At 36.9% G+C, this 25,385-nt stretch overlaps 1 protein-coding gene across 4 annotated transcripts in view; it reads right to left on the bottom strand.

The window, feature by feature from the left end:
- The window catches only part of RBMS3 (RNA binding motif single stranded interacting protein 3), a 699,814-nt gene that overhangs the window by 183,602 nt on the left and 490,827 nt on the right, over positions 1-25,385 (bottom strand). For all 4 annotated transcript variants that reach the window (XM_024743510.1, XM_024743508.1, XM_024743509.1 and 1 more), the window contains exon 6: positions 19,743-19,822. In XM_024743510.1, coding sequence (XP_024599278.1) covers positions 19,743-19,822 — 80 coding nt within the window. The remainder of the gene's footprint in view (positions 1-19,742; positions 19,823-25,385) is intronic.

The following is a 25,385-nucleotide window of genomic DNA, read 5'->3' as shown; positions in this document are numbered from 1 at the left end:
TGTGTGTGTATAATCTTAAAAGAATCTGAAATGGAGAAAAAAAAACCCACCATTAATGAAGGCAAAAGACAAGTGACTGACAAACACCAGTTTTCTTTACTGTAACAAAGTACCTACAAATGAATAAGAAGAAGGCCAGTTGAAAACTGGACAAACAATATGAACAGAGTTCAAAAAGAGGAAATATCAAAGCTCTAAACACATGCAAAGATGCTCAACCTTCATTTACATTTCTTTTATTACTCTTAAGACTACAATATGGTAAAACATCACCTGTTATATTAGCTAAGAAAAAGATTCATAACCATTATACTGGCCGAGGTGTCAGGAGAAAGAACTTCTTATACTGACTGGTGTGAGTGGGGCTCAGGATAACCTATGAGAGGAGCAATTTGGCAAAACTTATCAAAATCTAATAAGCAAGAAAGTATTACTTTACCTACCAAGTCCACTTTCCATATTTTTCCTGTAGATATGTTGCATTTATGTGCAAAGGGTATGAATATCAATGTTCATTTCTGTGCTATTTGTAATAGAAAAGGATTAAAAAAACAACCTAGATATTCATAAGTAAGGAACTTTGAACATTTTTATAAAAAGCACAGTGTATCAATAAAACGGTATACTATACAACCATCAAAAATAGTGAAACAGCTTTCCTTGCACTGTGAAGAATAAATCTGAAGGTACCTTGTTCAGTGAAAAATATCAAGGTTTAGAAGAGAGTGTCTACTTGCTACCATTGGAGTGAAAATCTAAATGTTTGGTATTCATGAACAGCCTCTGGAAACACAAGAAATGTTGACACCAGTTCTTCTAGGGAGAAAACTAGGGTGACCACTGCAGGAAAGGGAGAGAAACTATTTTTCACTGTGAAGTTCTTTTGAATGTTGTAACTATTTGTACATATTACCAACTCAAAATATAACATAAACCAAATGTACATTGAAAAAATAATCCATCATAGTCAAGTTTTAAATTTGCCAGGAAAATAAACGGCTTAGTATTTTAAAATTTAGCTACAAAAGAGACAACAAGTCAAGGATTAGATAGTGATTACTCCACGTGTTAGATAAAATCCAGGATCCACTCCCAATTAATAGTACCCCCCTCCCCCCCAAAAAAGACACTGATTTGGCATCAAAAATGGGTACTTCGTCATATCTAGTTTCAGAAAACTTATCTGCCTTTCAACTGAAGAATAAACAAAATGAGGCACAACAATTTAAAGAAATACTACACAGCAATAACAAGAAGTGAACTAATGATCACTCAACAGCATGCACGGACTTTAAATCCTTAGGCTAAGAGAAGGAAGGCAGATTTAGAAGACTCCACAGTGTATGATTGCATTTATATAGCATTCTCCAAAAGGCAAAACTACGGGGATGGAAAACAAAGTCGTGGTTTCCAGTGACTAAAGGGGAAAGGGAGGGTTTGACTACAAAGGGGAAGCATAAGGGAGTTTTCAGGAACTATGTATGTGATTTTCATTTTGGAGACAGTGTGACAAAACTGATTTTAAAGTAGGTCTGGAAGCAAAATAGCTAAAACTAAAAAATAAACATCTGATCTCCCTGTGCTATGTGGCTGCCTCCCACTACCTGTCTATTTTACATTTGGTAGTGTATATATGTCCATGACACTCTCTCACTTCGTCCCAGCTTACCATTCCCCTTCCCCGTGTCCTCAAGTATGTGACCACCTAGAGGGGGGGGATAGGGAGGGTGGGAGGGAGAGGCAAGAGAGAGGAGCTATGGGGATATATGTATATATGTATAGCTGATTCACTTTGTTATACAGCATAAAGTAACACACCATTGTAAAGCAATTATACTCCAATAAAGATGTTTAAAAAAATGAATAAATAAAAATAAATAAAAAATAAAAATCTGAAAGTAAGATCTAGAGGAGGGTCTAGCTCTATGAGATACAGTATAATGTCGGATACGTGTACTATTGTGACTCTTGTGCAAAGTAAGCACATGTATCACAGGTAATTAACCTAGCACAGGGAAAGGTAATATCAAGTATGTGCAAGGGATGCATTAATTTCTAAGTACTGATGAGATACCTTGTTAAATAATCAACTTAGATACTTAGTTGATACCAAATACACTAACAAGTTAAATGTAGAGGAAAAGTAAAGAAAGATACAGAAGTGAATGCTAATGAAATCGCTTACATTCAAAGTTTTTTTAAAAAGATATAGTGGAGAAGATTACTTTATTTCACATAAAAATTAAACTATTTTTTTAAAAAAATGGAAGTTAAACAGTAAACTAGGTAAAAACACTTGTAAGAAATGTGATAGACAAATGCTTAATATCTTTAATATAGAAGCACTTAGTTAAAAATAAAATTGATCAACTTCAGGTTTCTAAAAAATCTAACTGTATGGAACTTAATCCAAGTACCTAGTTTAAGCCCAATCAGACCAAACCAGCCCCAGCTAGTTCTATTCAATTCAAAGTATTCATCAAGATCTGATCTGGGCATCTCTCCTCCAAGTGGAATTGCTCATTCCCTCCTTTTACCCCCATTCTCTGGCCGCTTCATTACTCTTCTTCCACTGTATGTTTATTCCTCACCCTGGAAACGTATTCCTAGGTCTACTTTACACTCAAATTAAAAATATTTGCTTAATAAATAAAGAAAAAGTATTAAATGTCTACTAGTGTAAAGGACATTGAATTACCATCAGATAAACCAGGCTTTAAAGTACCATCTTTCTGTGCCTCCAGTCATTAAACTATACAGATTTTCTAACATGTCATTGAGATTTTGATTTTTTGGCCTTAATCTAGGATTGCCAGAAATTTTTTCAAGCCAGTAGATATTCTTTATGACTTTGAGATTCATAGCCCCTTTGTAATCACAAAAGGAATTCTAGTCAGTTCTTTGAATTAGGTACCTGTAGTAATTGCTTTTCTAAGTGGTACTTTTCAGGCTGGAAACAGTACTGAAAGCAAGATACTTTCTCCAGTATCTTTGGTATACAGGGAATAAAAAGCATTATCAGGTCTCAATCAGTTTCTATTGCTTCTTTGGTCCATCCAATGAGAGGATACCATAGAGGAGAAAAAAACAAGTCTGTAATTCCTCTAACTGAGGCTTTTTTAGCAATCTGCCTTTTCTTCTGGACCCAGCTCTCAAACTTTATATACAACTCAAAACAGCAAAAATAAAAGAAAAAAATCATTCTTCAGCTTAGTTTTTGAAGAAAGATGGTTTCTCCAAAGGAAGTTTCTATAAATAGGTTACCTATCCTTTACAACAAGAGAACCACTTATTAAACACTAGTATAAAAATGAAGTACATGGTTTGCTGAAAGTGATGGCCAAATATTTCTACTCCTCTAAAAGCTAGAATAAGTATTGAAGTGAGCAACTGAATCTCAAAGAGGAAGGCTTCAAATGTACTAAAGGAATGAAACACTTAACCCAATACAGAATATTAATACTCATCTTATTTAGCAAATAAAGAAGAAACATGGTGTTCCAAGTTTGGGAATGGAGGGAAAACATACATAGAGGAAGAGTTATGGGATTTCCTCTCCTATAGTACTTCCCCTTTCCATCCAAGAAAAAACATTATGACAGTATAACTAAGTGCTACTTACACCTAAAAAGCACTTAGTATTTACCGGGAACATTCCAAGAGTTCAATATATAGGTGTTAACTTATTTAATCCACAGCCACCTCACGATGATGGTACAGAAAGGAACTATGATTATCTTCATTTTGCTGATGAGAAAATTGAGGCACAGAGAGGTTAAGTAACTTGTCCAAGTCACATATCCAGTAAGTGGCAGAAATTAAGCCTGGGATCAATCAGCCCACTTACCATGTGTGAGTCTGAGCAATTTACATAAATTCTGTAAGTCTCAGCCTTCTCATCTGCAAAATGGAACAGTGCCTTTTTCCAAAGGGCACTTTGAGAATAAAATAGAATAATCCATAATGCACTAACCACAATGTTTAGCATATAGTAACCCCCCTTTATTCTCCTCATAAAAGAAGTGTTCATTGATAGAATGTGGGAACAGGGAAACAGAGGCATTTCTTGGCTCTATCTTTTCTTCTCCCAGCTTTATTGAGATTTAATTGACATGTAACATGTAAATTTAGCTTAGGTGTTCAAAGTGTGTTTGATGCACGCATATATTGGTTTGATTACCTCCATAGTGTCCGCTAACACCTCCTCTAACTGTATCTTGTAGGAGACATTGTTATCAAAAAGTGAAATTGAAGTAATCACATAGAAAGAAAATCAAGAGAAATACTCCACAGGCAGACAAGAAACAGAAAGACAAATATTCAGAAATTGGAAATGTTTATATCCTAAAGTTAAAACAGGAAACCCAAAGACAGAAATTATTTTCTTTGCAGAAGCCAAAAGAGTGTAAAATAATTCCACTAAATCCAGAATGAATATGTTTCTGTGCCAAACCTAAGGCAGCAAGGGATTAACAATGCAAACAAAACAGCTTGATAAAAATTTTCTGAACGAACAGGTGACAAAGGTCAAGGGGAGAAGCTCTTCGTGCTGTTGATAAAGGACTTCATTAAGCCATCAGGGGAAAAGGGTATAAATATTTATTCAAACGACAGTTCAAATCAACGGAAAGGTTAATGAGTCCATTCTGCTGATGGCATGGGGCACTGTGGCCCCTATGCACGACAAGGACAGAAGCTGCAGGAACTTTAGGAAGAGAGAAACCTTTGAAAGGGCTAGAGCTGTGTTCTCAAAGGATTGTAAGTAAAAGACAGTAGGTCTGTTGTTAGTTGTAGAATTAATTGTAAAATCCAACAGGATGTTTGGTGTTCTAACACATTTATTTTATATTCTTTTTGCTTCTTTTATATTTCATAGCCCATTACTTTTTTGTTTTTTTAATCGGATGTAGTAGGGTGTAGAATGGAGAGATAATTTAACCTTTATGAGAAAGAAAAGGATAGTTGTATTTTTGAACACTGACTTCCAACCAATGAAAGCTTTTGAGATTTAAATGTTTTAAAATTTACAAAAAGGAACATATTATGCAAAATATTTCTATATGGAATTGTCATAGTTGATAGCTTCTATATTCACTTTATAAGTATTTACTGATCGAATGCATTATTAAGACAGTATTAAGAAATCACACTGGAATAATGGGCTCAATGTTTTAAAATTAAATTCAGTGTATCTATATTAAGCATCTCCTATGTTTAAATGCTAGACATTGGAGGAGATATAAGTATTAAAAAAGGCATAATTCTGCCATCCAGTGGGATAAGGCAAGTAGACAGCAATTGTCACACGAGGCTTTATACCACAAATGGATACCCAATATAGGAGAAAATTCAATGGGATGCAGTGAAATTTAAGAGCAGAGAAGTTGGAAATCAGGAAAATCTACATGAAAAATGTTATATTTACTTTTGAGCAGGATTTCTTTGGGAAATTAGGGTAGAGGGGGATCCTAGGACCTGTGAACTGGAGGTGCAAAGATATGCCGAGAAATGATTACAAGAGGTTTGAGGTCATTCGTTTTTACAGATGTTTTACCTAAAATAATGACCCTCTGCATTAACACGACTGTCTTGGTTCTATCAGAAGTGTGACCAGTATTTATGAATTGGGGGTCACCACAGCAAATTTCAGGTAAATATATATCTGGTGCGCTACTTTTTCTAACCCCCCTAGAGAACTGTTGAGCTCCCGCTGAGACACTTAATTAATTGGACAGTATTCTAGAATGAGATATGTGTGAAAAAGTTTGGAAATTGAAGGGTGGTCTTAACCTAGCTCTAAGAGAGGTATTCCTTATATAGTCCATGTACTAGATAATGTCCATCAATGATTATAGTTCATAGGTTTCAAAAGTGAAATTATATTTCCAGCCTAGAGAGTGGATGTTGATGAAATGATTCTTATGATGCAAACAGATGCTACCTATAATGGGAATATCTACCATTTCCTGCCAGAACTTTTGTGGAGCTGCACAAAATCTCTCAGTTAATTCTAGCAACACTTCGGTAAAGAAGGCATTATAAACACTTAATGGAAACATTAGGGTCCTTGACGAGCCTGGCAAGAGACTAAATAACTTGCCCATATTCAAAAGTAACAAGAGACAGAACCAAAAGTCAAACCGAGATCCATTAGTCTCCAAGGGAGAAGATGGTTTTCTCTATAGAATATGTTCTCCCGCCAAGTAAATTCACAGAGGAAAAAGAGCATCCCAGCCAGGAGGCTCTCAAGCAAGTGGATGTTGCACTTTTCTTTACCATCATACATGCAGCAAAAAGGAAAAACACTTGTCCTTGGGATGGGAAAAGTGATGGGGCTGTCAAAGGATGTCAACAAATATTAAGTTGGGTCTTTTCAAAATAAATTACAGGAGAAATTGTATCTAACATTCTTTTATCTCTTACATGAATTCATTGGGTTAAAATGATAACCAATTACTAAAGATGACTAGGTAACTACTTTCCTTAGAGATCTTTTATATTAGGTTAAGAGGCAATAAGCTTAAAAGAATCATGATTTTGGGACTCTGGAACAGGAGACTACCATTTCTGAAAATTAAAAAAAAATTATGTGAAAACTAAAAGTATACAGTGTTCAATTAGTTATGTGTTACTGTTATTATACTACTGCTATTATTTACTTCAACTAGCAAACCTGGAAGTCTGTAAGATGCATCCCACATGGTGGGTAGAACTCCAAAGTACAGTCCAGCTGGAAGACAAGCACTATGTGAAATTAGCAGTCCTTAAGATGATAACAGAACTCCTATGTCATATCTGTGGTTAGCCTTCTGGCTCTTAAATATTATCCTTAAACTCTCCCTAAGTTCTGACAGACTCATGTGCCACTCACATATCACACACTTCCCCGTGCACACCACACATGCTGTGTATGCACATTGTTCCAACAAAACATTCATGTACTCGGTCAAACAATATACTATTTGCTAATAAAATGATGAAGCATATGTTTAGAAGCATAACCATTGCCTCTGCATTTGAAAAACAAAAGACTCACTATAAATTAAGGAATCTGTATGCTTGCTTCCAAAAAGTAATAGTGTAACTCATTTAATAGAAGTGTATTTCCTAATCATTCCACTTAAAATAGTGTTCCAGAACACATCCAGTTTTTCCACATAAGATTAGAAAGATGAGAGGATTATTTTAAACTTCATCTTTATCATTGCTATCTTCCTTAGTCTTTTCTAATTCTGAGAAGATGAAAGGACTTGAATCTTGAGCTTCACTCTATATCAGGGACATTCAAAGTTGTTAAGTTTTGTTTGTTGATTGTTTATATGTTTGCTTCAGGACCTCTTTACACTCTTAACAATTATTAAAGACTCCAAAGAGCTTTTTAAAAACTTATTATTTTTTTTTTTTGCAGTACGCGGGCCTCTCACTGTTGCGGCCTCTCCCATTGTGGAGCACAGGCTCCGGACCTGCAGGCTCAGGGGCCATGGCTCACGGGCCTAGCCACTCCACGGCATGTGGGATCTTCCCCGACCGGAGCACAAACCCGTGTCCCCTGCATCGGCAGGTGGATTCTCAACCACTGCCCCACCAGGGAAGCCCTCCAAAGAGCTTTTGCTTACATAGGTTAAATCTATTTATATTTACCATTAAAAAACCCAGAACTTTAGATATTTCCTTATTAATTTATTTTAAAATACAGACGTAGAAAACAAACTTATGGTTAACAGGGGGTAAGGGGGGGCAGGGATAAATTGGGAGATTGGGACTGACATATACACACTACTATATAAAATAGATAACTAATAAGGACCTAAGATAACTAACAAGTATACAAGTATAGCACAGGGAACTCTACTCAATACTCTGTAATGGCCTATATAGGAAAAGAATCTAAAAAAAGAGTGGATATAGGTATATGTATAACTGATTCACTTTGCTGTACACCTGAAACTGATACAACATTGTAAATCAACTATACTCCAATAAAAAATTTTTAAAAATCACATGATACCACAAGTGATATATTTTTATAAAAAATATTCAAAAACAAAATAAATAAACACAAGAGTGGCCTTGTTTTATATTTGTGCAAACCTCTGTAATTTTGGGCTTAATGGAAGACAGCTGGATTCTAATATCTGCTTCTGCATTCAATCTGTTGCCATATCATACATCACGTAGCCTCTGGGAAACTCAACTCTATGCTCATGAGAGAATCAGAGTGAAAAAGGCAAACAATATGCCAGTATTATGAAAATATGTTGACCTTGCAGACCACCAGAAAGGGAAAGAATCTCAGGGACCCCACAGGTCTCTGGACCACCATTTGGTTCAAATACACCACACCATCTTAAAGTTATTGCTCATAAAAAATAGTTTCAATATTTGATTTCTATGCTTTTGTGCTTTGTTAGGAATGCTTGTATTAAAACTCCATTATCTTTTATATTGGTACAATTTTGATTCTTTGGGATGTACCTTTATCAAGACACAGTGGGATCAGCTAAATCGTGCTACCCACCAGTAACCTACTCACTCACATTACACAGGATTGCAATTCTATCCACCACTACAAAGGTCTTATCAATAGTGAAACTGTCCTTGCTTTTTTTGCAGAGAAGCCTGATAACTATCAACAATTGCTACTTTACTTAGCGTGTGTCTAGTATGTATATGTCCAGGTAAGTCAGGGAAGCTGTGGAGATAGTATGAGATATATTTTTGTAAATTCCCTGAAAGTATTTTAATCCTGTGAATAATAAGAAGCACTTAAATCAGTACAAATTTAAGCACTTGAATAATAAGAATATACAGTTGATCCTTGAATAACACAGGTTTGAACTGGGCAGGTCCACTTATACTTGGAATTTTTTCAATAGTAAATTGAAACACTGTAGTACTACACAATCCGAGGTTGATTGAATCCATGGATGTAGGACTGCAGATGTGGAGGAACTACATATGCAGAGAACAAACTATAAGTTATACAAGGATTTTCAACTGCAAGAAGGGTTAGTGCCCCAACCCCGGGGGTTGCTCAAGGGCCAATTGTATATCGTGTTAACACTTAATAAATATTGATAATTATCTCCATGAACTTCTACTTATGTCTCAAAACTAAGCTTCCCTATGGGACTCACCTATTCAGAGCTTTAGGGCACTCTTCATTTCATGGGACAGTGAGCCAGAATGGGGCATCATATATGCTTTAGATATAATCACCTAAAACTCAAGGCTGATATCAGCTTTATAACCTCTTTGAGCTCTTCTAAACCCTAATGATTTTTTTTTAATAACAGCAATTACTGAAAGCAAATATTAGGGTTGAGAGTTAAGAGGTACATATTTGCATGAATTTAGATTACAGTGGTATACTTTTCCTGGCACATTTTAAGGAAACAAATGGTTTGAAATGATATTTGCTTTCTTTAGGTCAAAAATAATGTTCTCTATACCTGCACCCCTATGTTCACAGCAGCACCATTCACAATGGCCAAGACATGGAAACAACCTAAATGTCCACTGACAGATGAATGGACAAAGAAGATGTGGTACATATATACAATGGAATACTACTCAGCCATGAAAAAGAACGAAATAATGCCATCTGCAGCAACACGGATGTAACTAGAGATTATCATACTAAGTGAAGTAAGTCAGAAAGAGAAAGACAAATACCATATGATACCACTTATATGTGGAATCTAAAATATGACACAAATGAACCTATCTACAAAATGGAAACAGACTCGTGGATATAGAGGACAGACTTGTGGCTGCCAAGGGGGAGGGGGTGAGGAGAGGGATGGAGTGGGAATTTGGAGTTAGCAGATGCAAATTATTATACTAGGATGGATAAACAACAAGGTCCTACTATAGCACAGGGAACTATATCCAATCTCCTGGGATAAGCCATAATGGAAAAGAATATAAAAGAGAATGTATATATGTGTATAACTCAGTTGTTTTCCTGTACAGCAGAAATTAGCACAACATTGTAAATCAACTATACTTCAATAAAAAAGGAAAATGTTCTCTGATACCTTATCATCCATCTCCAAAGACTCTCTTTTTGGATGTTTAACAGTCTTCCATTCTAATATATCTTTATGAGAAGGTATAAAGAAACTCTAAAGTCAAAATAATTAACAGGATAGTTTTTCCTATTTGACATACAAGCCACCAAATAATACAAAGAAAGTTAAAAATACGAGAAACTAAGAAATTTCTCCAGAGGCTATTTATTACGTAATTTAGAAACAGTTTGGACGATATTCAGTTGAAATGAGTTCTATACTAGTCTATTAGTTTTATGTTACTGCTATAACAAATTAACAAAAAACATGGGGGTATATAATAATACAAATTCACTACTTTATACTACTGTAGGTCAGAAGTTTGACACACATTCCACTGGGATAAAATCATGGTGTCAACAGGGCTGAGTTCCTTCCTGGAGGTTTTAGGGGAGAATCCAATTTCTTGTTTTTTTCATATTCCAGAGGCTAGCTGCCCACATTGCTTCATCTTTAAGGCCAGCAGTGGTGGCTCAAGTCCTTCTATTGCATCCCTCTGAGCTCCTGTCCTGTCCCCTCCTCCACTTTTAAGGACCCCTGTGATTACACTGGGCCCACTCAGAATAATTTCCCTACTTTCAGGTCAGTTTATTAGCAACCTTAATTCCATCTGCAACCTTAATTCCTTTGCCATATTCACAGGGAATGGGGATTAGGTCTTAGAGTTCTTTGGGGGAGGAAGGGCATGATTCTGCCTATCACAAGTAGATATTGACTCATTTAACAAATAATTATTGGTACTCTTCTGTGACAGGCATTGGGTTAGATGCTTGAGACATGAACACCAAGGTGCAGTCTTTACATTCAAATAGTTTATGAGTTGTTTGAGGAAAAGGGAAAGATAAACATTAAAGTTTTTTCTTAGAAAAATATACAATCTAATTGGATAAATATGTCTTTGAAATATATGAATTCTAAAAAAAGATCAAAAACATGCCAATATCCTTTGAAAGATTTCTTCTTCTGTAATGAAAAATGACTAAAATAATAAATAAACTAATTGATTCATCATTCATAGGCTTAAAGAGGTAAGAAATCAGAGGAAACAGTTATAAGATAAATGATGGCTGGTTCAGAGCTCTCAATGAGCGTTTTCATTTATATTCCTCTTAAAATATTTTCTTAAACTTTGCAGACTTTTCATTCTAAAAAATTAGATCATAAATAGTGAGCTGTGTACATGGCAGGCTTCTTGATAGTTACGAGCAGAGAGTGGTGAGAATTTAATTCAGGCTACTATCCATTTATCCAAAAATTGGTTAGAATGTATTTTTAAATCAATCCTATTAAGTGAATCTCTAGATGTGGAAATGCACTAAGCACTTAATTATTCAGAGCTTGGTTTCTGTGGCTTGTGTCTTAATTGGTCTTAAGCTACTCAAACCTCTTTGCTTGCTAATAGGACTCATTCGGACAGACACTCATGGTTTAACTACTCATTAGCAATGCTGACAGAAGGCAAAGCCCAACATCATTTTAGGAATAAAATTAAGGCTTTGTAATTTATTTTGTAAGTTTTTTTTTTGGCTGCGCTGTGCGGCATGTGATATTCTAGTTCCCCAACTAGGGATGGAACCGGGGTGCCCTTCAGTCGAAGCGCAAAGTCCTAACCACTGGACCGCCAGGGAATTCCCTTGTAAGTCTTTACTGTGAAATCTTCAATGCAGAAAATTTTTGAAGACCTGAATGGAGTTTTTATTTTACATAAAAATAGACGAAGATGGTTCGTGATTCTGGAGATGTATAGAAAACCTCTTCATCCCTCTTCTCAGTTCCATGAAATTTTGATTTAAAAAAATCAGATTCTGGAGCCAAGTGCAGACTCTAGACAAATTCTGCTACTATTCGTTGGTGCTTATACATAATTATAGAAAATATATGACCAGCAAAACATATTGTCCATATCATATTGATTAAACACTACATATTGTATTATATATCATATTATAATAGGAATAATAAGCCAATGCAGTACTTCCTATAGGCAGAGAGAAGTGACTTTATGCCAAAAGGAATAAAAGCATAGACCAAGAAACTCTCTTTTCTGTTTATTCTCAAGATAGTCACATTTTTATGTGAAAAAAGAAAAAAAAAAAAGTACAGCATAGTAATAGTGCCTAACTAGATCCAGTGGCAAGAAGTTAAGATCTAGACATTATTTCAACATAAATCAGGCAATATTATTTTCTGTGCCGGAAAGCAGAATTCATCATTGTCCCATTCAAGAATGAGTTCTTTAAAGAAATAACAATTTGATTACCAGCATAACACCTTGGAAAGCAGTCCTGGAAAATGAGGCTTTTTAAAAAGCAACTAGAATCTTTCTCAATCAAATTAAGTTTCTTTTTCTTGTGAATATGTAGCTCTCTCTCTCTGTATATTTAGATATACAAATGTGTTGTAGAGAATTTTTGTGAGAAATTAAGAAAAGATTTAAAGATTTCTCTCAATGTTTTCCTCCAAGTTTGTTGATGACACAGAAGGTGGGCATCCCCCATACATCCTCAGGAATTCCATTAAAAACAAATATAAGTATGAGGGTTATTCAGTTCATGGAATTGTGCATCAACTTCAAAGAACATTTACTGAGAATCTACACTGAGCTAAACAATAGCACTTGAAGCAACAACAATGATAAAAACAAATAAAACAACTAAACAAAACCCTGGTTCAGAAAACTCAGAATCAAATACATAAACAAAAAATCACTCTTCACCCTCCCTAACCTTCTCCTATGAAGATTAGAACTTTAGGGAAGATCAAGGGAAGAGTGAAGGTTAGTGAGGAAATCTACAACATTGTTGAAAACCCTCCCAACATACTAATCAGAAGACCAAGTTGTTCAACTAAAGATCATTTCACTTCCATCAACTCCAGATGTTCCCACACTGGACCCATTATCAACGGCCACCACTCTACCTTTATCCAAGACCAAAATCTCACAAATTCTTTTCTCTGTGTCATGATTTTCTATGCCCACCCCTCACCTTCACTTTGCTGGCATTATGACTATTTCCTGGGCCCTCATTCTCTCCCCATTTGCATCAATGACCACCTCTTCATGTCTGCAGTTTTTCAAAGGTCAGCCACGTCATGGTGGCACTTCATCCTCATTGTCTTACACATCTCTCTTGCTAAATTTAAACTCCGACTACCATCTGTATAGGATCACTAATATTCACCTTTATCATCCCTAATACATGGTTCATAAATGCTACTATAAATTTTTAAAATAAAGTAATGAAAACAATGTATTTGGTCAATGAAATTCACTTCACTACTTAAGCTGTATCTCCCTTCATCCTCTATGGCCAGAAGTTTTAAATCAAAACATAATTCTCTACCACAATTGCTGGATCACCCTCCTTAATTTGAGTTCCCCCAAATCAGAGCCTGGAACAAAATAGTTTAATTGGGAGCTGAGGCCAGGAAGCAGAAACATAATAGGAAAGGAAAAGAAAGTCAGGGAAGAAAGAAAAGCCAATAAAAGGTGCCTCACTGAGCTTGTTACCATTGTGGGAAACTCCTAGAATCTGCTGACTCTCATTTCCCATTGATTGAGAGTTGTACTAGGGAGTGATAACTCCCCCAAACTTTGCAGAAAACCCATATCAGGTTGAGTGAGGTTTTATAGATTTTTAGATTTTATAGATTTTCCCTGAATTACAAAAGTGGAGAGATTTGCTGGATGCTTGATGTGGGATGCTTCCTGGATGCACCCCTCTTCCTCAGCTGTTATCACAGGCAGAGGAGGGCTATAGCACAGGACTCAAAACCCATTCCAATCATGTTTAATCTCCTGAAGATGATCCCCTGTACCCTCTCTATCTGGCCTCTCACTATCCAGATTTCAAAATGTAATAAATCTCTGTCACTACCTTCACCGTATCAGGTATGGCTCCATAGAAAGGCTGAGAAATGATTGGCCAAGAACATAGACTTCACAGCCTCTAAGACTCTATTGGCTATGAAGTGGTCAGTTTGCTCTGTGAAATTCACTAATAATACTCCAGCAGTGTTTCACCATGAAGCAACCAACTATGTGTTTGGTAGATAGAAATAATCTAGAAAGCATCACTAACATTAAAGATGAAGAGCTCAACAGAAAGTACCTCCTAAGTATTGCAAAAATCCTCTTACTAACGAGAAATCTAAGGCAACGCCCAGTTGGGGATCAAGGTATTTGCAAAGTTTATTATGCAAATGATGCTTTAGTTTCACAAAGAAGAAAAACTCAGAGTTAGGCAGTGCTTCTCGTGAGTAGAATCAGAGATATATTTTTACTGAACTGTACATGATAATACTTTTCTATTTGCTGCCTTTTACTCAACTATAGTTGCATTTGTGACTTATCAGACTGGTACCACTGAGGAAACACTGCTTGTGAGAGTTGGCAACATTTTCCCTGATAAAAATGTGTCTGTTCCTCAAATATTCAGAATTGTAATCTAAATTTCATTTTAGTACATTGTTGATACATTACTCTGAGGGAAGTTTGAAATTTATGCAAACAACATTAATTTTTTCCATTTTCTTTAAAAAATTATCAGACTGTAAATATTTTTCCTTGAATGCTCCCCTAAATACACGTACACATCCAAAGTCCTACACAGTTTTTATTTACATAAACATACAATCGTAAAATTATATATCAAAGGATCAGGGACTTCCCTGGTGGCGCAGTGGTTAAGAATCCGCCAGCCAGTGCAGGGGACACGGGTTTGAGCCCTGGTCCGGGAAGATCCCACACTCTGCAGAGCAACTAAGCCCTTGCGGCACAACTACTGAGCCTGCATTCTAGAGCCCGTGAGCCATAACTACTGAAGCCCACGCACCTAGAGCCTGTGCTCCTCAACAAGAGAAGCTACCGCAATGAGAAGCCTGCGTACCACAATGAAGAGTAGCCCCTGCTCACCACAACTAGAGAAAGACCACGCGCAGCAACAAAGACCCAACACAGCCAAAAATGAATTAAAAAAAAAAAAAAGGATCAAGAAGGTACATAGTTTATTTTACTGATTAGGAAAACATGATTCATCTGTCCAAATTTCTGTTGATCAGAAGATTTGCTAAAATTGAAAAGATCCCCAAATAGGGTGAGGTCTCTCTCAACCCTTCCCTACTTCTTGGAGTTCAACTGGGATTAGATATAATTATCCAAAGAGTAATAAAATCATACTAAAAGTGGGTTATTCCATTGTCTTCTGAAAAGACTGCTCCACTGATAAGAACGTGTGCTTACAGGCAAAAGCCTAGTTTAAGAGCAAAACGTGATTTCTTTTTCCTCAAAGCAGTCTGAATGTTCTGCTCGTCAATACATGTTCTTAGATGCCGAAGCCTTTCCACGTGGTGCTCCCGGGCTCTTTGAACGTGAGCTTTTCTAGTTCATGCCCTGCAGATCCCTGAAGTGCCCAGGAACTTACCCTTTCTGTTAGAGGTTTTAAAATGGAACGCTTTGGGGCTGCACAAGTTGCTGTGCAATTTGTTTTGGAACAAAGAAATGTCTGGGGTCAAGCAAGCAAGCAACTAATGATGCTTCATTTTGTCCAGAAAACATCAAGATCAATATGTACGACATGCGACATTTATGGAACAGTGTTTTCTTTTCCCTCTAGGGGAGGGAGAAAATACCGGATGATCCCTTTCTGCAGAGCAATGACATGACTGACGCTATTTAACATGTCTTTGGCCGCTGCTTCCCACCTGCTGGTAGCAACACGGCCACATGGTCTTAGTTAATTTCCTGTACCTCACATACCAGAATTCGAATAATTAGATTTTTTTTGATGTATATCTAGCTTCAATGATCCAGGTAGCCAAAATCTGGGGACAACGTTATAATTCAAAGTGAACAGAGCTAGTTCTGGGAGGCTATAATAGGCATTAACAATCCATGATGTATTCATTAAAATTAAATCTGTTATGAACAAATTGGAGGAACTCAGAGAGAGAAAGCCTGATCAATGTCAGAGTTTTGGGTTGATGTAGATTTTTATCTTGTTCTTCTATAGAAATGACACAGGATGGGATTTGGAAACTAGATCATCATCTCAGGAAAATAATGAACTTTGCATTTACTTTAAGAGGAATCACTGTCAAGAGTGACAGAACAAAAATGGCACATTTCCCCAAGTTATCTCTAATGAAGAAGGAAGGGATGTGAATATGGTACTGATTTCTCTCTGCTTGCTTAGAGGGAGGTTAGAAGCAAGGCTCACTCTTTTCCACAGCTGTCTTAGGGTCTGAAAGATCTTAGGTCATTTTTGGATCCTTGTGGGTCTCTCGTTCACACAACCTTAAAGCACTGCATTGAAACCATCCATGTGCTGTTCTAAAAACCCACAAATTTCTGAATTCAAAATGCCAAATCTTGATAAAGTGAAACACTGAGGTTTTTACAATTTTTTAAAGTTCTATTTTAATTGCAAGTGGTCAGATCAATTATAGATGATTTTAATTAGCACCCACAAGCAAGGACCATCTCTCTAAAGCTACATTAGTATTTAAAAAGTTAGGAATTCATCACTTCTTTTGAAAATATCAAAGGATTCACTAGATATCAGGGCTCATTGTGACATCCTACTCACATGCCTCAAGATGGAACAGAAAATAGAATTAAGGTATGAGTTTCTGAAAATAAGACTTCAACCATCTACAAGAAATAAGCAATGAGGACCAAGAAAGGCAAACAGCATGCATGCAAGTTTAATTATCCCTGTTGTGACGGAGTAAATGAACCCAGCAGTCATTTTATTTCAGTGATTTCCAAAATACCAGCCTCTTGCATTATGTCATTTTATTCCACACCAAATTTAAATATCAAAGATTATGTATCTTTAGGTTGCTTCCATGTCCTGGCTATTGTAAACAGTGCTGCAATGAATGTTGGGGTGCATGTGTCTTTTTGAATTATGGTTTTCTCTGGATACAACCTAAATATCCATTGAAAGATGAATGGATAAAGAAGATGTGGTACGTATATACAATGGAATACTACTCAGCCATAAAAAAAGGATGAAATAATGCCATCTGCAGCAACATGGATGGACCTAGAGATGATCATACTAAGTGAAGTAAGCCAGCGAGAAAGACAAATATAATATGATATCATTTATATGTGGAATCTAAAAAAAATGATATAAATGAACTTATTTACAAAACAGAAACAGACTCACAGACATAGAAAACAAACTTATGGCTATCAAAGGGGAAGGGGGAGGGATAAATTAGAAGTTAGATTAACATATACACACTACATGGTATATCTATATGTTTTTATCTATATATAAAATAGATAACCAACAAGGACCTACTGTATAACACAGGGAACTGTACTCAATATTTTGTAATAACCTATAAGGAGAAAGAATCTGAAAAGAATATAAATATGTATGAATATATATATATGTAAAAGAATATATATAACTGAATCACTTTGCTGTACACCTGAACTAATATAACATTGTAAATCCACTATACTTCACTAAAAAAATTATGTCTTCGGTTAGCATTTGAAGCCTTTATTAAACTCTATTTGACTTCCAAAGTAAGCATAAACAAGCAAATTCAAGTATTGACGATGACCGATATTGTATATTCAATTTAATTATGTTGAAGGCTAATCTCAGAAGCATAAAGTTGTATCTCTTAAGAGTTTTTAACTGAGTGTAATTATTCTGCCTCTCATGGTCCCACGAGATAAAAGTGAGAGAGAAACCCATAACTAAGTTCTTGCTATTCACAATGTTCTCACTGGGTTGTAGCTATGATATTAGATAGGTTGATATCACAGCCTTCTTATTCAAGGAAGGATGCTCAGATCTTTGGGGGACTTGTAGTAACTTTATTTGTCCTTAGCATTAAATTCTATTAGTCAGCTGTATGTTCTATGGGTTAACCTAAAACAATTTCAAATCAATCAGGTCAAGAAGGATTTCACTGTCTTTTTCCAAAAAGGAAGAATCATAAAAAACTGAGACTTGTATTAAAACTTCAATCAACAATAATTTCCACCTATTTTGTTCATAACCATGTAATTCACGTCTAGTTTGAATGCCTTCTATATAGGTGGCCATCTGTTGGATTAAAATAAGATGAATAAGGGGAAAATCCTTTAACAATGCAATTCCTTTACTCAGTGATGGGTCTGAGCAGAGTGTCTTAAAATGTCCTTTATGCTAAGAGAAAAAAAAAAAGTATTTCTCTTAAAATGCAAGGGCAGCTGACATGCTGAGATGAAAACTGCTAACTCTTTTCTCAACAACACCATATGTCTCCAATTGGATCATAATGCAGCCGGTTCTCAAGGGAATGTCACACATGGAAACTAACCAAATTGAGGTACAACTTCACTGCCGCTCGTGATTAACCGGGGGCCCTACTTTGGGATTTTCCAGATCATCCAAGTGTCAGTCTGAAGGGCCTTTCTCCTTTCCCAACATCCTCCCAAAACTGAGTGAGTCATAAAAGGAACCTGATCCCCCCACAAAAATATTTCTCTTTTTGTTCAGACTTCCTTTTCTATATAACCTCAATATACTTTAAGGAACCAAAATGCTCAACCCCTGAACTCTTTAGCCATGGGTTTTAAATAGTAGATACTTCATGTAGCAGACACTACAGAGAGGCAGCTTAAAATCATCAAAAGGAAAAATATTGTAAGACTGAAGAATTTCACATATTTTCTCCTGAGAATCACGGAAAATCGAAAAGCAACAAATAAACCAACGTGTATAGTCAGATATTTCCTTATCTATTTGTTATAAATATTTTTAGAACTTCACTCAACCTTTAATATTTTTATGCATGAGTAAGATATATTTTTTCTTCCAGTTTTATTGACATATGAGTAAGATATATTTTTTAATTTATTCACTTAATATTCAATACTTTTCATATATACTACTTCCAAATTAATATCATGTTGAGGTATTTCTAGCTCATATCCTGATACATGTGATGTAGTCAATTCTTTTACATTGACTATAATTCTTAATAGCATAAAGTTATACCATCTTATAACGCGTGTCAAATCTTAAGAATTTTGCCTTTGGAAATGTGAAATGCCCTGAGGTAGCCTAGATTGGCGCTTCCTAGACTATCTCTGATGCATGGACAGCTTAAAATAAATTCAATGTGCATTTGATAATTTTGTAAAATATGAAGTTATGCACTAAGATTTCATGATAATGTCATATTGCTATAAAAGTTTCTAAATGCTTACTCTCCTTTTCTGTACTCTTCTTGTCATGGACTGGTAAGAAACGTCTGTCAACTGGCCTCAATCTATGGATGCCACTGTCATTTTATTTATAATATATCACCGTTTAGGTATGTTACAAATTAGAAATCAGGATACCAATATTAATGATAGGAGTCACAAACTTTCTTCACTTCGAGTGCATTTTAACCTATTCCTTGCTATGTTTTTCTTCTAATTCACTTTAGGGAATTAGCAGCAGAGATTCAAAAGACAGGCCAAAGAACAATCACCAAGAAACTTTTGGTAGTTTTGAGAAAGATGCGTTGTTACATAGTATTAAAAAATACATATTTTTAAAGGCAAAAAGTTCCCTCCCAGTGGCCAACCATGGGCTTTCCTATATACTCATTCTGATAACAGCAATGAGCCTAGATATTATTTAATGATTACTTTATGGTATTTCTTACCTGGGATGCCTGGTGGTGTTTTCAGATATTTTCCATTAAAATGTTGAATCACCACTTCACATTTTTCAGTAGACTCCATTCTGGGAAAAGAAGTAAACAGGGGATCATATGCTTTCATGAAGTTGTACATATCCAGGAAAAATAAATTAAAAAGAAAAGGAAATTAAGAAAACCATAGAAAAGCTTGATTTCAGAATTTTACCAGAACCGCCAACTGTTGCCATGACCACCATGACCAGGTGGATAGAACATCACAAACCCATCACTACTAAGAGCATCACTTACTCTACTAAATGTTGCCACCGTGGACGGCGCTGTGCAGAGTCATCACCCAGACGTAATCCTGAGGCATTATCTTACTTAATCCATACAGCAATGCTTGGCACTTGAAAGTGCTCAATAAATGTGTGTTGAATGTCTGAGTTAGCAAACCGGAGAGGCAGGTCTCGTTATTGCCTTTCACACTAGTGAGGGCAGCAAGGCTTAGTGACATGAACCACCTTGGCAGTTAAGTGGCGGAGGCGGGCTTTTACCTGAGGCCTGGGTGACACCAACCTGCACAGGAACTACTAAGCTGTACCTCAAGGGTCTCCACAAAACAAGGGGAGGGGATGCATTGCGTTTAAACAACTGGCGGCCTACAGGAGATTCACGCAGTGGTGTTGTCAGCAGCATCATGACGGCTTTATTGAAAACCCACTGGGTGAGAGATAAAAGGGAGTTATTTGGGGACCCAAATGTGGGAGGAGAACATATATACACAAACCTCAGGTCCTGAACTTTCTTAATTTTCAATCTCAGACAATCTTCTATTTTTTAAAACTAGGTATCAATATTCCTAGACTGGGTTTCTTGTGCCAAGTTTTGGCATCTCAGATACAAGCTAATGAATAACATTCGGGGCCATAGCATCATACTGTCAACATTAGCAGTGTTGCTCTCCCCTAAGTAGAACAGTATCAGCAACATTTTCTAAATAGTAACTATATCTGGACTTTATTATTTTGTAAAAGAGTGTGGAAGATAAAAATTAAAGGGTCAACTGTGATCAAAAGAAATTAATTCCCACAAACGGTACACTAGAGGAAAAACGGACTTAAGAAATGGCACACATACATATAAAAGAATGTGTATGAAATGTGTGAAATTTTTTGTCTAAAAGGCAAAATGTATAATTTTGGATTTTCTGCTCTGTTATTAATATGAACTTTCTTGGAATGGAGCCCTTTGACACAATTTGTAAAACTTTCTTACATCCAAATTTTATGTGTGTTTTCATATTCATATTACATGCAGAGAAAAAAAGAAAAGGAAAAAATATATATATATAAGCAAATGCCAAATAAGTTATATATTTATTACACCGAGAGGAATTCAAATGTGAGAGGAATTGCAGAAGCCAGGAAAACTCTGAGAAGTGGGCACAGGAGGACAGAAAGGCCTTTGCAGAAGTAACTAGGGTAGGGGCCAGGCTGGGAGGGGGCAGGCTGTGTCCTTGTAGATGGGGTAGAGTGAGTAGAGCACTGTGGCCCAGTGGAAGGTTCACTCAGGGAAACTCTTGGAGATAAGCTGAGGGGTGCAGGCAAGAGCATCTGAGTTACCAGGTTAAGAAATTTTTTTTTTTATTGAAGTACAGTTGATTTACGATGTTGTGTTAGTTTCAGGTGTACAGCAAAGTGATTCAGTTATACATACATATATATCTATTTTTTTTTCAGATTCTTTTCCCTTATAGGTTATTACAAAATATTGAGTAGAGTTCCCTGTGCTACACATTAGGTCCTTGTTGGTTACCTATTTTATATATAATAGTGTGTGTATGCCAATCCCAAGCTCCTGATTTATCCCTACCCCCATGTTTCTCCTTTGGTAACCATAAGTCTGTTTCCTAAGTCTGTAAGTCTTTCTGTTTTGTAAATAAGTTCATTTGTATCATTTTTTTTTTTAGATTCCACATATAAGTGATATCATATATTTGTCTTTCTCTGTCTGATTTACTTCAGTTAGTATGATAATCTCTAGGTCCATCTGTGTTGCTGCAAAGGGCACTATTTCATTCCTTTTTATGGCTGAGTAATAGTCCATTGTGTATGTATATACCACATCTTCTTTATCCATTCATCTGTCGATCGACATTTAGGTTGCTTCGATGTCTTGGCTACTGTAAATAGTGCTATGAACACTGGGATATATGTACCTTTTCAAATTACGGTTTGCTCCAGATATATGCCCAGGAGTGGGATTGCAGAATCATATGGTAGCTTTATTTGAAGATGGTTTCAAAAGCACGTTCCATCTGGGGAGCTATAATTACCTTATGACTCAAAACAAAACATTTTCCAATGTACATTCCTAGGAAGCATGGGAAAGATGCACATTTTTTCTGTATTGATAAGATGGTGAAGCAGAGCAGGACCAATGTCAGGGGTACACATGCAGTACCAGAGTCCTGTGCTTAGAAAAATCTTGCACTTGATTTAAAGTTCTGCTGTCACCATCCTGACATTCTTAATATGTTTTAAACAAGGGGTCTTGTATTTTTAATTTTCACTAGATCCCACAAATTACATAGCTGGTCCTAATATGACAAGAAAGCACAGGAAACTAATCTGACGTTAATAGGTTAATGTTCATTTATTAGATGCCCATTGGATCTACCTAGTGTTATTTTGAAGAACATCTGAAGAGTGACTCACTTTTGTGTCGAAATTCAAAGCTAAAACTCTTTAAGCTTAATAATACCCACTTTTAATAAATAAAAATAAAAACAAAAATAGCATTTTATTCACTGCTTAATCACAAATTCCCCCAAATCAGAGGATATTTGGATTAGAAAGATAAGATGAATTGTTTCCCATTCCAAATATTGAGGAGCAGCTAAGTATAATTTTGCTAACTCCTTCACATTTTCTTTCCAGAGGAATCTTTTACATCTTCCAACTTGTTATTTTTTAATTAAAAAAAATAAATTTATTTATTTACTTCTGGCTGCATTGGGTCTTCGTTGTGGTGTGCGGGCTTCTCATTGCGGTGGCTCTTCTTGTTGTGGGACATGGACTCTAGGCACGTGGGCTTCAGTAGTTGTGGCATGTGGGCTCCAGTAGTTGTGGCACGCAGGCTCAGTAGTTGTGGCTCGCGGGTTCTAGAGCACAGGCTCAGTAGTTGTGGCGCATGGGCTTCGTTGCTCCATGGCTTGTGGAAATCTTCCTGGACCAGCGCGTGAACCCATGTCCCCTGCATTGGCAGGTGGATTCTTAACCACTGTGGCACCAGGGAAATCTCTTAATTTTTTTTTAACTAGGAAACTTCCATTTCTAGGAACAAAAGAATTCAAATTCTGCTCTTTCTCTTTTCCCAAAGGACCCACTATCCATTGTCTCTTAGGGAAGATAACCTTCCCTCCTAGCAGAGACATGAATGGGAGAGGAAATGTGCGTCCTTAATTACTACAGATGTTGCTTTATGGAATTTTGATTCCAGGAGAGCTATGGAATGAAAAGCTTATGCCCCAGGGCCCCCTCCCTGTTCAGTTGCTCTCTGGGTACTCATCTAGATAAAAGGCAGTTAAGAATCTAAAGCTTGCTTGCCAGAGTCCTACAAATCAAACCCTTCCCCTTTTGTCTTTAAAACGACACGGAATTCTAAACGCACACTGAAACTGGATGGGGGATAGCGTGTGTGTGCTTGGTGGCTTCATCTCATCCATCCACCTAAAACATTTTTGTCCTGGTTTGAAAGCCTCATATCTTCCCTTTTGGATTCTAGTACGATCATCTTTTGTTAAGACTGGTTTACAGCCCCACCAAGCCTAGTGGGGGCCATTTCTGTGAACACCAGACAGCAGCGTAGAGTGTTCACTCTGGCTTCATTCAGATTTAACTAAGTATATGTCTGCAGGAGCCTTTAGAGACTCTCATCTCTGAAAGAATAAATGCAATAAAAGTCTGTTTTCTGTAGCTGCCAGTGCTTAGTGTCAAACCATGTTATGTGGCATCACCCGGCAGTGACAATTTCATTTTAATACACAGGGCACATTTTAACAAGGCCAAGCCATCCCAGCAAAGAGGGAAATCGAGGAGCTGCCGAGGGGAAAGGCTCAGAGTGAGACCCATGGAACTCTGGGGGAGAGACTGCATTTGAATGGCCACCTTAGCAAGAATGTGACCATTTTCTTCTCCAGTTTCACAATTAGCCTATTTGAAATGCCAGCCCAAGCTATCTGCAATCTGGCATGTGCTCCACTTGAAACTGACACTAATATTATCAAGTGGGTCTGAAAAGGCAGCGTGCCAGACAAAGCTGCCTTTCCATGGCCCCTTCAGATGGGCCACTGAATCCCTACAACTGCACTCATTCTTTCTAGGCGGTACCTGAACCCTCTCACATCCCTCAGAAGAGCTCGTGTGCCTGGCCAACCATTCACCCGACAATGCGATGCATTAATTAGGTTCCTACAACGCTCCAATCATTGTATAAAGTCTCAGGGTTTTCTGTTAGGTCTGATGTTTAAATACAAACGTGCATTAAAGGTCCTGTTTGACATTCTTTCTTGTCTCTGTGCCTAGGAACCTGGCTTCAGTCATTCGAAACGCACCACTGAATTGTGATTTAGAGAACATTTCTTTTTTACAACAGCTACTAATAGGTGCGAGTTTCATAGCCAATACAATCCCCATGGGCAAATTACACCAGATGAGAGCCTGATCCAATACCGGGAGAATGTTCTGGGTCAGACTTAACACACAGAGGTGGCAAAGTATTGTGTACAACGATTTGCAGCCTACCTGTCTCACCTCCATGGAGAATCTCTCAGTTTATGATCTTAAATCAATAAGCATGATTACGCTCATAGTTAAAACAAATCCACCCTGTCATTTATGATGCTTAATGAAAGGTTTCCACTATTGTGAAATTTTTGTGGTTTTGCAATCACAGGCTCCGTACAAATTATTGGCAACTTAGAACATACAGCTTTGCAAGCCATTCATCCTCGCTTCCGGTAAGATTTGCTGAAAGTGTCAACATGAAAAGATTTTGTAAAAAACAAATTATGTCATTGACTTCGCAATCCATGGTAACAGAAGGAATAATACTGAACTTCAGCAAGAAAGAGGAGTGAAGGAGTTGAATTTTCTCAGTTTTTGCAATTTGTTTTCTTCCTTCGAGGTGCTTGACATCTTTAGGAGACAAGTGTCATAAATGCAAATTAGGGCAGTAGACTGGCCTTCCTACCACCTCCCTTTGCAGAAACTCTGACATTTTGGTGGCCCCTTGCTTAGCACTGAAGCACATTCCTCTTATGAAATGGAGCTATGGACAATATTTGGTTCATGAAAACCCACTCCAAAACTTTAGAATCACATATATTCAGGACTGGAAATACCAACTTCTACATGGTACAGAGGAAGAAAATAACACCAGAAAGCAGTGGCTTCTCTAAAGTTGAGTTGGTGGAGAAGCCTGCAACGGAACATTTGTCCGTTGACGCTGAGTTCGTTGGCTTGTTTGGAAGGGATGGGGCTCCACTGCTGGCCTCCTGTCATCACTCCTGATTTCCTGCCCTGATCTGCTTTCATCTGTGTTGAAGCTGGATGGGGCCAGCCATCTCCATTTCATTCAGCCATGATTAACTAGAGTAGGTGT

Source organism: Neophocaena asiaeorientalis, unplaced genomic scaffold (genome assembly GCF_003031525.2).
Source record: "Neophocaena asiaeorientalis asiaeorientalis breed wild unplaced genomic scaffold, Neophocaena_asiaeorientalis_V1.1 scaffold332, whole genome shotgun sequence".
NCBI classification, from domain to species: domain Eukaryota; kingdom Metazoa; phylum Chordata; class Mammalia; order Artiodactyla; family Phocoenidae; genus Neophocaena; species Neophocaena asiaeorientalis.
The sequence above is the reverse complement of the archived record's forward strand: the minus strand, read 5'-3'. Positions and strand labels throughout refer to the sequence as shown.